This window comes from Jaculus jaculus, chromosome 9, assembly GCF_020740685.1.
Source record: "Jaculus jaculus isolate mJacJac1 chromosome 9, mJacJac1.mat.Y.cur, whole genome shotgun sequence".
Taxonomy (NCBI): Eukaryota; Metazoa; Chordata; class Mammalia; order Rodentia; family Dipodidae; genus Jaculus; species Jaculus jaculus.
Window position 1 is genome coordinate 73,111,955 of NC_059110.1, and position 14,739 is coordinate 73,126,693.

The 14,739-nt window shown below is 52.3% G+C and overlaps 1 protein-coding gene across 1 annotated transcript; it reads left to right on the forward strand.

Annotated features, from left to right (window-relative positions):
- Positions 1–839: 839 nt before the first annotated feature.
- Dusp4 (dual specificity phosphatase 4) lies at positions 840–13,923 on the forward strand. Its single transcript, XM_004666931.2, has 4 exons — positions 840–1,650; positions 10,312–10,454; positions 11,679–11,898; positions 12,454–13,923. The coding sequence occupies exons 1-4, from the start codon at positions 1,245–1,247 to the stop codon at positions 12,837–12,839; spliced, it is 1,155 nt and encodes a 384-aa protein (XP_004666988.1). The 5' UTR covers positions 840–1,244; the 3' UTR covers positions 12,840–13,923.
- Positions 13,924–14,739: the final 816 nt, after the last annotated feature.

Consider the following 14,739-nt stretch of genomic DNA (forward strand, 5'->3'; position numbering starts at 1 on the left):
CGCCTCCTGGGGGTGATAAGATGACAAGGCCCACACCTCCCCGCGGTGAGCTTCGGCAGGAAGGAGGGCTCGCCTTTCCTCCGTCTGGGTTTGCCCACGTTCCACGGAAGCTGTAAAGCTGATTTAACGGCTTAGGATAAGAGTCGATCACACTAATGCAAAGCTAACGTCTGGGAATCGCATTTAAAACCAAACCAAACCAAACCAAACCAAACCAAACCAAACCAGGGGGCTGGAGAGATGGCTTAGCGGTTAAATCACTTGCCTGCGAAGACTAAGGACCTAAGTTCGACTCCCCAGGACGCACGTAAACCAGATGCACAAAGTGAAACATGCATCTGGACTTCTGGAGTTGCAGTGTCTGAAGGCCTAGAGCGCCCATTCTCTGTCCTCCCCTCTAATAAGTAAATATTTAAAAAACTAAACAACATAATAAAATTCTTAAACAGCGAAGGCGCAAGGTGGGCCTGGGGAGAGGAGGTCCCAGGCACTCGGGGGCTGGCGAAACCTAGCCAGAGCCAGCCAAGGGGAAGTGCAGGGACGAAGCCTGGCACCCGAGCCGGGAGACGCGGCGGAGGCCGGGCGGTGCTCCATTCACAAAGTCCCGGAGCCGCGGGCTCAGGCCGGGCGCCGGCGGCCTCGGTCTCCTCCCAGGTCTCGGATTTATGAATGGGCCTGGCAGCCGGCACTGGGCGCCCTGTTTACTCCTCTCTTTGTGACGTCAAGGTCCCGTGACCGGGCGCGAGCGCTCTGCGCTCCATTCACTCGCTGCCGAGGCGGGGCGGGGCTCCGAGGGGCGGGGCCTCGCGGTAGTAATGCCTCCCCTCCCCCGGGAGAGCCGCGGAGCACTAATAAATCTTTAAACCCGGAGGAAACTCCGGCTGGCTGGTGGTGCGCGCAGCTCCGGCGGGGCGTGGGCTACGGCTGGAGCAGCCCGACCGGCCAAACCCTCGAGGCCACGCACCGCAGGGAACCGGTGGTTCTCTTCCGTAAACATACCCCCCTCGGCGGCGTTTTCCCCGCGGCTCGTGCCGGCCACCCTGGGAGCCCGAGGCGGTTCCGACTTGCTATGTAACGGCGAGGCTGCTGGACGAGGCTGACGGGCGGGAGGGGAGCCACCGGGGGCCAAGTTTGCGGCCACTTCGGCAGGTAGCCGGCTAGCCCTTGCCGGCCCCTTCCGTAGCCGAGCCGGTCCCGGTGCCCTCGGTCTTCTCGCGCTCCCAGCTGCCGCGGTTCCCAGCGACATGGTGACGATGGAGGAACTGCGCGAGATGGAGTGCAGCGTGCTCAAAAGGCTGATGAACCGGGACGAGAACGCCGGCGCCCTGGGGCTGCCGAGCGGCGGCAAGTGCCTGCTGCTGGACTGCAGGCCGTTTCTGGCCCACAGCGCGGGCTACATCCGAGGCTCGGTCAACGTGCGCTGCAATACCATCGTGCGGCGGCGGGCCAAGGGCTCCGTGAGCCTGGAGCAGATTCTGCCCGCCGAGGAGGAGGTGCGCGCCCGCCTGCGCTCCGGCCTCTACTCCGCAGTCATCGTCTACGACGAGCGCAGCCCGCGCGCCGATAGCCTCCGCGAGGACAGCACTGTGTCGCTGGTCGTGCAGGCTCTGCGCCGGAACGCCGAGCGCACCGACATCTGTCTGCTCAAAGGTAACCGTGAGCGCCGGGACGCCAGCTGGAGGGGTGGTTCAGAGGACCCTGGCGGACTCTGCCTTACTGGGTACCGGAACTAGTATCCGGGCGGCTGCAGGTTGCGGGAGTCCGGCCCGGTGCACTTATTTGTGCGTGTTGGTGTGCATGGTTCTGCCTTATTTTGTGCGATTGCGGCCATGCGAGTCCCAGGGTACCGTGCTGGCGCGTTTCCCGGTCACCTGCTATCCGCACGCGTCGTAGAGTTACGGCGTTTATTGAACATTCACTAACGGTTCTGGCTTGGAAGGAGAAACTATTCCTCGGCGCGGCGGGTGTTCAAGTCCCAGGGTAGCGCTCTCACCGTGAGGCTGGGAACAAAATAGGCCCGTTGCCCCGGCGTGCCGGGGACCTGTCATGAATGTGGCTCCAGAAACCTGAGAGGGGCGGGTGGTGAGGTGGGATTGGTCTGATGAGTTTGACTAAAATCCAGCTTTTGGCAAATACAGAAAGGAGAACTGGGCTGTAGATGTTATAGGGATCGATACGTCTCCTGTCTCCCACTGCCAAAGTCAGCTTTCCTGGAAGGCTCTCCTCGCCCCGGGCTAAGGCGGCGCTCCGGAGCCTGAGACTGGATGGTTGTATACCCGGGACACCGGGCAGAACCGTGCCTCTACCCCATGCTAACCTGGATGGTGGGGAATCCCCACCTTTTGTTCACGCACCATTGTCGGCCATCTATCTGATGGCGGCGCGTGCCTGACTTAAGTGAATCCTGGCCAAAACCGGCTACGGATGGGTGAGGGAGAGAAGGGGACTCGTCAAATTTAGAAGTCAGAACCCCTCGAAAGGACTTCATGCTGTCCCAGTCACTGGCCGCACCTGCCCGGGCCAGGTCGTTCTGGGCGCCACCGGCTGGGGGACCCGTAGGGCGCGTGAGGTCCGGGCGCCCCCTGCCGCGCTGCGCGCCCCGGCCTCCCGCGGCCACATTCCGCGCATTCTTTCGATCGAGTCCGGTCTTCGCTTCCGAACCCCGGAGGCGTTTCAGACCCCGGCAGTCAGAGCCGCCCCTTTCTCTGCAGGCGCCTTTCGCCCCCTCCTCCCGTCCCTTCCTTCAGAGACGTTCCCGGAGGGTGGGTGGAGGGGGGACGCAGGGCGTGAGCCACCCTCCCTCCATACCTCCCGCCCGCCCCCTCCGAAAAGCACCCGGACGCTGCTCAGTGCGGGGCACGCGGGGTGAACAGCGGGGGGCTTTGTTCTCTGCAGTTGTTTCCTGACCATTTGACCCGTCAGCTGCTGGGGAAATACTGCCTCTGACCTGCGGTTGAACTGCTAAGGCGATTTTGCTGATCTTTCTTTCTTTTTCCGCGAGGGCCGCCTTTTTGCACCTTCAATGGAGCCCAATTTCCCTCCCTTCTCCCCAGTGCGCTAGAAGATCGGGGTCGCGGAGGGATGGAGCCCAGCTCCTGGAGTGCACGGCCGCCCCGCTGGGCCCACGGGGTGGACGCGTGCGCCTTTGTTCGACCCTTCTGCTCTCCCCACCTGGAGCGAGTGGGGGCGATGAACCCCTTCTGGGACCAAAGTCAGTTAGGAACCCATGGCTGTGCTAGGTTCTGCGAGCTCCGGAGTCCAGATTGAGAGCCGGAGCTGGCTGGCGTCTTCCTTCCTGTCCTCTGAGGTCCTAAGGCTGGGCGGCCTCCAGCCCCACGTGGAATCTGGGTTTGTTTTGTTTTGCTTCCTGGAAGAAATCCGGAGGGGACTGCCCTGGAGCGGCAGCTGCGGGCCCTTGGCCTTCCTTCCGGGGCGCACAGATGGGCCCGGCGCCCGGGAAACAGGCATATTTTTAAGATTAAACCTCATGGCTCGCGGCACCTCCTCACCCGGCCTGAATCCTGCCCGGAGACCTCCGAGCCAGACCGGTTCTGAGAGCCCTTTCTGGAGCTTCGGGGCAGATGAAGTGACGTAAAGACTGGGTAGGACAGGTAGCCACTGGGCAAAGTGACAGTCCCGTAATGAGTGCCCAGGTGTTTGGCCTATAGAAAAGCACCATTTCCTCTAAGGCCTGCGCTGCCCCTCCTCCCTCCCTCACCATTTGCAAGAGCGTCCCCTTCCCACAAAAACCAGTCCTCTGAGGTGCAGCCTTCAACAGGAACAGCTCCCTCACCCCAAGTCAGAAATTCAGTTGCTCTTTGAAGCAAGAACCTAAAATTCTGAGTCAGAGGGATTACATTTCCCGTAGTGGTCGCAGTGTGTGGGGTTAAAGGGGCGGTAAGTGTATTTCGTTGGTAGTTTTGTGGATGTGTTTGCTGCACAGTCCCGCTTCCTCCCGTCTGCTTTGTGTAAGTCTTCCTCAGGGTGGGCAAAAAGGGACGTAATACCACCTCCCAGCAAATGGGTGCCTGCAGGGGGAGAAAGGAAGGGCTTCCCGGTTCTCCGAGACACAAGAAGGCTGCCAGTGGAAATGTGGCATAGTAGGAGCGAGTTATGACACCCTCAAAGGAGAATCGAAGGAAGCCAGGGGGAAAGACCCCTCAGGTTGTCCTTGGTAAAAACCTGTATTGGCGAAGGGTTGGGTCATTTGATTCCCACTGAAGTTGTTCATGTCATTTTCCAGCTTGGAAAAGGGTCCTCTGCTGGTTTAGGGGAAGTAAGTGGGCAGGGGGGAGGCCTAATTAATGGTGGGTGCCATCCTTGAAGTGTGGAGAGAAAGCAACAGGATAACTTCAGAGTTATGCCGTTATTTCCAACCAAAGTGACCTAATTTTTTTATTAACTGCACCTAAAAATTCAATTTTCCCATTTTTGTCACATAGTGTTAATATACATGTATTAACATTACCCAAAGTTTCTTAAAGGTAGTAACTAAAATCTTACAATATTTCTCTTTTGCTAGTGGAAGGTTCCATTGGAAATCCTTGAACTTAAAATCCCACAAAGTATTTTTAGGGAACATTTAGAGTTTTGCATTTCTTCTTTCTTTTTTAGATTTTTATCTCAATACTCTTCTTTCTGATTGTTTTCTCACCTTCATATATCTTAGGTTAATATGACCTGACCTTTTACAACAAAATAGAAATGTTTTCCCCTGATAAAAGACATTCTTTATGTGTAGTATTCTCAAGTCACAGATTATCATTGTACAAGAAGATTTTGGCCTGGCATTGTGGCACATGCATGTAAACTCTGCACTCTGGAGGCTGAGGCAGGTGGATATTTGGGTCATACCAGCCTGGGCCACATAGGAAGACCTTGTCTTAATTCTTTTTCATGGGGTATAGAAAAGATTATCTTTACTCCTGTCTAGAATTCACTCCATGACCTTTGTCAGTTCTTACTCAAACCTGATTGCAAAACCATCCAAGGGCTGTTTTGAGCAATCGGGAAGGTCATCGAGATAATCCATTTTCTCTTGGCTTGGAACTCATATGGTCTCTGGGCCTGACACCGAACTGAATGAGGGCGGGAGTGCAGGGAAAAAGGGGGGCAGGAGAGAAGCGTGGTGAGGACCCAGCAGTGCCTGTCTTCTGTCTCTGTCCGCATCTCAGCAGAATCCCCTGGGTGTAGCTCTAGGGCTTGCCTGGGTTCTTACCTTAGGGAAAATGACTGACTTTTCTGTTGGCAAGTGTAACACAACGCCCCCAAGAGGCAAGGACTGGAAATGTTAGAACTGTAAAACAGGCCTTAAAATGCTCAGTCCCATCACCCTCGGCTACCTACCTACGGTGAGCGAAGCAACCCCACCTTTGGCATCTCAGGTGCCATACAGAGAGCACGCGGGTCCTTAAACCTGCCAAAACTCCTTGGGTTTGTCCTTGATCTTGTAGAAGGGCAGGGCTGCGCCCACCCAGCTGGGCCCAGAAAACTGATAACGGGTGATAATTTTAAGGAGCCACGAAATTGCTTTAAATCTTTAGAAGCTATGAAAGGAGATGCTGGTTTTCCTTACAGGCAGGCAGTTCCCAGCTAACAGAGGAAGCTGGACAGGAAGATAAGTTTTTCTCTAACGGAAGCTAGCCTGCTGAACGTAGCAGATAGGATGGGAGGACAGGGAGGGACTGCCAGCAAGATCTAACCCCCACCAGGGGCTTAGGGTCAGCCAGCTGGCCCAGGAAAGACAAGGCTCTTTGAATGCAAAGACCCAAGGTCGGAAACACACTTGGGTACAATTTAAACTGATCAGATCCAGTGAAGTTCTGAAAGGCACAAGACCTTCAAACAAACTAGATATGCTCTCTGGGCTAGATAGAACCCATAGACTCCGCCTGGGAAACAGACATTCTGAGTCTGAGTATTGAGGAGGGGGTCGGCTGTAGCAGCCCCATGAAGACCTACAACCACAGACACCACTGTAAGAGCTTGCTAGTCCAGATCGCATTAGGAATCCTATTACAGTGGTAGAACCGGCACAAATCAGCCTGCTCATTTTAAAGCACACACGCATATGCATACACACACACACGTGTTTGTGTGTGTGTGTGTGTATATGTATGTATGTAAATACATATTCATATGTGAAAATCATACCTTTTACCTACTGCTTGACTTGAGAGATAGAACAGTAAAAAGTATGTTCTTTGCCATTTATTTATTTTTATTTATTTAAAGTGCTGAGATCCAACCTGTGGCCTCCCATATGCTTGATGAGCATGCTACCGCTGAGTTACCTCCTTAGCCTTAATAAGTATGGTAATGATGGGCTACAGAGATGGCTTAGCAGTTAGGCGCTTGCCTGTGAAGCCTAAGGACCCCAGTTCGAGGCTCGATTCCCCAAGACCCATGTTAGCCAGATGCACAAGGGGGCTCACGCGTGTGGAGTTTGTTTGCAGTGGCTGGAGACCTTGGCGTGCCCATTCTCTATCTGTCTCTCTGTTCTGTCGCTCTCAAATAAATGAAAAAAAATAAGCAAAAAATTTTTTCTAAAGAGGTATAGTAAGGATAAAGATATGGGGAAAACTTGTCAAAATGAGTAAGAAATGTACTATGAGATAAATAACACTGAACAGGACAGGCCATGTTTGTTAGGGGGCTGTATTGAGGAAGTGCCCACACTGTTGGAACTGGCCAGACTGACAAGGCCTACACCATCCTGCCTTGGCTTTCCTTGCTCTTGGACACATGCAGGAGGTGCTGTATAAAGCCTGGACCTTTGGAAATAAGTTTTAGGTAAAATTTGATTCTATCAAATTGGTTCTTGGTAATTGCACAAAGATGGGGCTGGGTAGGAGGACAAAAAGTCTTGAAGCCAGGGCTTGTGAGATGGCTCAGCATTAAGAGCACTTGCTGCTTAAGCCTGAGGCCAGAGAGCGCCTGAGATGGCTCCAACTAAGACTCTAGAACCCCCCCCACCCATGCACACACAAAAGCTGGGCATGGCCATGCACATCTCTAACACCAGTCTATGGAAAGCTGGAGAATTATTGGGGCTCACTGACCTAAAACGGCAGCTCCACATTGAGGAAGAGACCAAATCTCAAGGCTGTACATGGATGAGCAGTAGAGGACACCTGAAGTTCTCCTCTAGCCTCCCTATGCATACACAGGGCACATGCGCACCTGCACACAGTTACACATAGTATACGTAATACACCACACCACACATACTCTATACATACACACATATACAAACAATCTTGAAGCCATTTTTTTTTTTTTAAAAATTGAGTCTGGTATGGTGGCTCACACCTATAATCCCAGCAGTCATGTGACTAAGGCAGGAAGACTGCCATGAGTTTGAGGCCAGCCTTGGCTAAAAAGAGACTTTGCTTCCATCATGATCCACCAGAGGGATACATGCATTCCAAAATAAACTCACAAAATGAGACATTCTTTAATATGGTTCTTTCTTTTTTCTTTCTTCAATGCTGGGGGAAACCAGCAGGCAGTGTCCCCATGGGAAGTGTCACCAGGAAGGATGAAGTGTGGAGGAGGCTGGGCAACAAGGGGTCCTGATGGTAGGGGAAAGTCTGCCTGGGAGCTGCCAGGCTGAATCCCAGGCCGCTCTTCCCTGCCTGGGATCCCAGACCAGTTCCTTGACTGCTGTGTATCTTGGTTTCAGATTCTGTCAATTTGGGGCATCATGCTTTCTCCGGGAGCTAGTTGGGCCCAGGTAGAGAGAGGTGGGCATGGAGGACACCCCCTCCTCAGGGTGGCTGAGGTTCTGACTGATACAGAGGATACCAGAGAGAGTACTTCCAGGGCAGGGCCATGTAGAGGGGGAATGAGTGGTTTCTCCGGGGTCCCAACCCTAACTGTCCTCGTAACCACCAGCCGCAGGCCTTGCAAAGCCAGCAGCCACTCCAAAATTGACCACTGCCGCCAGGGAGAACAGTCCAAGCTCCTGTCCCCTGGGCTAAGTAACTTCTTCCCTTAGTTACTCATTGTTCCAATGCTCCACAGGGAACTGGCTCTGTAGTAATCAGTTTTCTGCTCTATTCTGTCTCCACTCTGCTGTCTTTGCCAGGCAACCGTGCTCCTTCCTGTTGACATAACAAATCTGCCTGGAGAAGGTGACAGGAGGTCCCTCTCAGGCCTAGTCTAGCCTCCGTTCCACCCTCTGGGTCACTGGTCCTGCCGCTCAGCTGTTGTCGCCCCAGCCCAGTCCAGCACGTGGCTCTTGTCCCCTGCGCCAGCCTGGTTGAGTGACCCCCAGGAGGTGCCTGATGCTCATGGCTAGAAGGGAGGTGGAGGTCAGGAAGTGTGGTGCCTGCCCTTCCTCTGCCAGCATCAGTGAAGCCCAGGAGGAGGCCCGGGACATAGCCCCAGTCATCTGTCTTTCATCTTTGGTTTTCGAGGGTACCTCTCCTGTGTAGGTGCTAGGAAGGGAACATGTGATGTGTCTGTCTGATGAAGGAACAGGGCAGCAGCGTGTGTCTTCCAGGGATTCTGCAGGGCGGCTGAATCACCCCTTCAAGCTGACTGATGAGGCTGGGGAGGCTAAGGCAAGGAGGCAGGCTGCACTGCTGATGACTCGGGAACTTGAGATTGAAGCGGAGATTCATGTCGGCTGTGGAGCCCGTGTCCTGGAACTGATGCCTGCTCCGGGCCTGTAATGAGGAGGAGCTCTCCGACTGGCTGTGGGGGCTCCTGCTTGGCGACCTTGGCATCCACCTGGCAATGGGCAGGGCACCCACCATTTGCTTTTAGGTGGGACAGCTCACACCTCCATTTGCCTTCTGTTTGGGAACCTATTGGTAATGTCACGTCTATTTTTTTAAATGTGTTTTGGTAATTTAAATGATGTTATAGCCAGATAAGTATTATTTTAATTGAAATTCTTACCAAAATGCCTAGCGTAACAAGTAACCGCTGTTGATAGAGGTGCTCAGCCAGTTTGCCTCTCTTGTGAGAGAGGGAAGCCAAGAGCTGAAACTTCTAGGCACAAGAGGCCTGTAGGACCTTTGGCTATAGACCTTTGCTGGTTCCTTGTCTCCTCTGCATCTCGAGCAGTTTGTCTTCATGTAAGGACTGGGGTTCTGATGGAGAGAGGCTGGTTTATGGATGGCATGGCTGCTGAGGCTGCCAACATGTCCACAGCTGGCAGTACCAGCTAGCCCACAAGGTTTCTACCCTAGGAGGCTGGTCACTGTGACTCAGCAGGAAGGAGGGCTGTGACCACAGAGATATCCTTTTATATCCTGAGGGAGGGAACAGAAGGGAAGAGAAGCCTCCGGTCAGGGAGAAAAAAATCGGTGCCCTGTTTCTGTAAGCCTTCTGATGTGGCACAGAATCATTTTCCGTCCTTTCAGAAGTAGCAGGAAGCAGTTTTTAGGGCCGGGATTAAGGGGCAAGTGCTTGACTAACCATCACATGTGTCTGTTGGTGGTTGTTGTGAACAGCTGGAGGACACAGTGCCCTGTGTCACAGACATGCAGAGGGAAGCTAGGCACCTGTGGGACCATCCTGTAACTTGTCATCTTGGCAGTTGAATGAGTGTTCATGAGGACACGTTTCTCATCGTATAGCTGTACTGAAGTAATAGCACTTCTGGTCCTGCAGAAACTGCAGTGTAGAAATAAAAGCAGGGCCAAACACTGAAGATTAGAAGTTGCTCACCAGCAAAGTCCAGAGGTCACAAGAAAGTTAGAACCACCTTTCCCTTCCCACCTCTGCCTTCAGGCCCCCTTGCTGGAGAGATAACCTGACTGGTTATCTTTTAATTTCAAAGCCCTTCCTTCTGAAGAAAATGAACAAACAGACAGACCTTGCAGGGCTTATCAGCACTCTAGTCAGGAAATCCTCCCTTGTCTCAAATTTGTATGCCGCAGGAGAGATTTGTTTGATGGAAGCCTCTTGCATGAGACTGTAATTTTTTCTCTTTTCTTTCCCACATGGGAGAAATGAAGAAAAGGATGGCAGACACCATCATGGACCCTGTGGCGCAGTTGGTTATTATAATGCTTATAGAACCCACACTGCCCACAGACTCTGGACACCTGCACATCTTCTTTCGTGTGCCTTTAATCCCAAAATGAAGTCTTGTTCACAAAGCTTTCCTGAAGTTCCCTGCATCCTTCCAGTCCTGAGGCCAAGTGAGCTGGAAAATTCTCAGCAGTCAGTAGCTCTAGATTCACAGCGCCACCTAGTGGCAAATGTAGTCAACTGCTCCCTGTAGTTTGTGGATTCCAGTTCCTTTTGGCGCCTGCTGCCTTTGTCGTCTAACTTGACCTTCTTTCTCTTTTGCAGGTGGCTATGAGAGGTTTTCTTCAGAGTACCCAGAATTCTGCTCCAAAACCAAGGCCCTGGCAGCCATCCCTCCTGTGCCGCCCAGCACCACTGAGTCCTTGGACCTGGGATTCAGTTCCTGTGGGACCCCACTTCATGACCAGGTAGACCCTGTCACAGAGCTCAGGCGCCAGGGCCAGGCAGTGCAGGGGAACAAGAGCAACCTTTTCAGAATTTATGTTTTTCCCAAGGTTTCAAACATAGTTCCTCAATTTTGAGTATCTGGGTGGGAAAGTAATATGTAGAGTCTTTTTATCCTTTAAAATCCTTTCCCTTGCATTGCATTATACTCACTTAAAAACTATAAAGACATCACCCCTCTAGTTTTATTTTGCTTATGTTTTGAGATAGGATCTCCCTATGTAGCCCATGCTGGCTTTGAGCTTGTGATAGTCCCTCCTCAGCCTAAGAGCTGGGATTACAGGCATGTACCCACCATGCCTGGCTTTTGGCCTCCAGTGCTCAAGAGTGGACAAGTTAAGAGTTCTGTTTAGAACTGCTGGTGGACGCTGATGAAGATCTTTCTCGAAAGGGGCAGGTTGCCTGTCCTAGTAGGCAAGCTGTTCCCCATGTACCATCAAATTGTAAATGCCAATGGGCATAGAAAGCCAGCTGCCCTGCTCTTAGAAGCTCAGCAGAAGCCACTGCATCGCATCCAAGCCCTTCCCACCCTTCACTCTGGATCAGAGGGACACGGGGTGATGTTAAGAGTCCAGCAATTCTGAGCCGGGCTGGTGGTGCACGCTTTTAATCCCAGCACTCGGGAGTCAGGGGTAGGAGGATCACTGTGAGTTTGAGCCAGCCTGGGACTGCAGAGTGAGTTCTAGGTTAGCCTGGGCTAGAGTGAGTGAGACCCTACCCCAAAACAAAACGAGTCCAACAACTCTGTTGAGCAAACTTCCTCATCAGTGGAGGCCAATAATGCCTCATGCCATGATCCCCCTTGTCTGTGAGGCATATGCACTCATTGTGGACATACCAACCAGGCAGGGCCCTAAAGCACATAGCACACAATACTTGAGCCAGTTTGACTCCCAGTGTGGCAGGCTGCGTCTCATAACCAGTGGTGTGCTGTCTCATCTGTCATGGGGACATGGGCTGCCTGAATCAGCAGGTGTCACCCACAGGGCTTGGCCTCATCTTGCTTTTGCCCACTGGAGTGGAAGGAGGAACCAAGAAGGTTGTATCCATTGGGCTTCTCCCCAGCATCTGGAAGCCCCTCCACACACTGGGACTGTCTTACCTTCCCTGTCCCCAGCACTTCAGCCCTTGTCCTCACTGCCTTACACTTATGTTGTTGGGGTCCTTTGTGTTTCTTTCTGGTGTAGGGAGGTCCTGTGGAGATCCTGCCCTTCCTCTACCTTGGCAGTGCCTACCATGCTGCCCGCAGAGACATGCTGGATACCCTGGGGATCACAGCCCTGTTGAATGTCTCCTCGGACTGTCCCAACCACTTTGAAGGACATTACCGGTACAAGTGCATCCCAGTGGAAGATAACCACAAGGCCGACATCAGCTCCTGGTTTGTGGAGGCCATCGAGTACATTGGTAAGCTGCCCTCCCAGTGAGGGGGGATAAGAGGAAACCTGGGGGTGCGTGTGCTGCAGATGGGCATTAGCAGCATGTGTGTTCGTCCCTCCCTCACCAGGAAGACCTATCCGTCGGAAGTTGTGTGGGGTAGTGCTAGGAAGCCAAACTCCTTTACCTGTGCTCGGCTGATAGAACCAGTATGTTTCTTGCGTGCTTCACATGTATATGCAGTAAGGCTTTTCACATGGGAAGGAAGACAAAAAGAATTGGGTCACTGTTTATATCCGCAAATGGAAATTCATGACTGTAGATGGGCATGTGATTTTTCCCAGGCATTGCGCTTTTTTGGTTAACTCTAGAAAATTGTGTGTGGGATTCCAGAACTAACTTCGAGTGAGTGGGCTTCTAGAATCTTCCCAGTCCAGCATGATTGTCCCTTCGTTGAGTGCTCCCCTCATCCCCCAACATAGCTCGTCTTCCTCTACCCCCATGTGTTGGCTTTGGCCATATGCACCTGCCACTTGGTAAAGCCTCCTGTCTGCTAAGGGCCTGATCATGTCCCCTCTGCTGCAGATGCTGTGAAGGACTGCCACGGGCGCGTGCTGGTGCACTGCCAGGCAGGCATCTCACGCTCGGCCACCATCTGTCTGGCCTACCTGATGATGAAGAAACGGGTGAGGCTGGAGGAGGCCTTCGAGTTTGTCAAGCAGCGTCGGAGCATCATCTCTCCCAATTTCAGCTTCATGGGGCAGCTGCTGCAGTTTGAGTCCCAGGTGCTGACCACATCCTGTGCTGTGGAGGCTGCCAGCCCTTCTGGGCCCCTGCGGGAGAGGGCCAAGGCCACCCCAACCCCCACCTCCCAGTTTGTCTTCAGCTTCCCTGTATCTGTGGGGGTGCACTCGGCCCCCAGCAGCCTGCCATACCTGCAGAGCCCCATCACCACTTCCCCCAGCTGTTAGGCCAGTCTCGGTACCCCTAGAACAGAGTTGGCTCCCAGCAAGTGTTGCATGGGCCACATGTGGGCAGCAAGTAGGGACTGAGCAGCTGGGGCCAGTTGACCAAGCTCCGTCCTCCATCTATTTCTCCTTGGCCAACCACAAGGCCAGCTAAAATGGCAATAAGAACTCTGAATACACATTCAAAGCAAACAAACGAAACACTCCAACTTAGAGCAATAATGGCAGCGTCAGCAGCCAGGGAAGACTTTGGTTTGGTTTGTGTCATTTTTACTTTTCAGGTAGAAATTTCTTACCTCATTTTTTTAAGCAGTAAGGCTTGAAGTTATGAAACCCACAGATACGGCAAATGTGCCCAACCAGTTTTAGTAGTGGGGAGGGAGGGAGAGGGAGAAGAAAACAAGTTTTCCAGAAGTGCCTGGTTCCATGTGCTTGTCCCCTCTGTAGTCACAGGCATTGTACTTTATTTTGTGAAAGATATCTTCTAGGGCATGGTTTTCATTTGTAATTATTCATCAGCTGAGTGACTATGTTCAGTAGTAAATAGAAGTATTTATTGGGAATGTCTTCAGGATGTAAGTCCAGGAGTCTAGTGACTGGAATTTAGAATGTATTTGTGTTGAGGTCACACTGCGGAGCATAGTGTGCAGATGCCCAAGCAGCAAGGAAATGAGTGGTGTCTTGTATCCCTGCCAGTCACGAAGACCATCATGCTTCGTGCCAGAGAAGCAGGCAGGATGGTGTGCCAGGAGAAAGAAAACTATTGTTAGTCACTTGTAGCTGGTTTCTGGGCACACTGACCTAATCATACAACCTTTTCTCCCCAAGGATCAATTTGGTGGTGGTTGGAGTATTTTCTTCCAATTTGCTTAGAACTTGGATATTGTCAGATACAAACCATATTCTACAAAGTGCTCCTGGGCAATTGGGTGCAATTCAGATGTTCCTGTACTGAATCATTTGGCAAGGCCACAGCGGATACCTGAAGTGAATGAATCCTTTTGATGCATAAATTGGAGTTTTCAATTAGGGGCTGTACTTGAAGTTTACTGACAAATTCTTGTGTTAATAAATTCCGTTGGATGAATGGATACTTTCCAAGCCTTCTTGTGACTGCAAAGCCGAGTGGGTGCCCTGATTCGGGGCTCCTTGAAGTCTAGCAGTGCAAGAGAGCGCAGCTGGGGCTGGGGCTGCTGCTGGCCCTGGTGAAGTGCATCATGGGCACATTTTGGATTGTGACTGGGCTGGTGCCATTTTAGGGTCCTTTAAAGGAATGGCTTTGGAGGGAGAAGGATGTCTTGTGTGGGGAGGGTTGCGGGGGGGACATGTTATCTCATTTGTAGTATTGTGGAACAGTGTTGTTATGGAGTGCCAGATTAGAGGTCACTGCAAACTTGTTAGAAATGAGAGCATGGTTTCTGTCTCTTTTCCCTTCCCCCTTTCCCCTTTTTTCATCCCTTTGAGAGCTTAGAGCTCAGTGAACATTCCTATTCACCCATACATAACTTCAAGCCTCAGTGTCAATCTCATGTTGGAATGCTCTTTCTCATCCGGCACCCCAGACAGGACCAGGCTCTTACATTGCCTATGGTGAACTGTGAACCCGTATCGGCTTGATTGATCCTAACTGCCTGTATCAAGCCTTGCCTGTGGGTGAGGCCAGAGTCCTCACTTCCTGTTTCCAGAAACCCAGTGATGCCCTGCTTCCTTGGTAAATATTCGGCTGAGCAGTTGGAAGAAAGCATGGACTGGGGCTCCCAGGTGGTGGACCCGATCAGAGACTGCCCAGTTGACTAGCCCTACTGTGACCTTGATTCCTGGAAGTGGCTTCCTAGTCTCTGAAGAATGGGGTTGAATGGGTTTTGTATTTTCAGAAGCTCCGGATTCTGAGAATGTCAGGGCT

Coding starts and splice junctions, on each gene's coding strand:
- Dusp4 (XM_004666931.2), top strand. CDS start 1,245: ATGGTGACGATGGAGGAACTGCGCGAGATGGAGTGCAGCGTGCTCAAA. Junction 1,651..10,311: donor CGACATCTGTCTGCTCAAAG/GTAACCGTGAGC, acceptor TCTCTTTTGCAG/GTGGCTATGAGAGGTTTTCT. Junction 11,899..12,453: donor GGAGGCCATCGAGTACATTG/GTAAGCTGCCCT, acceptor CCTCTGCTGCAG/ATGCTGTGAAGGACTGCCAC.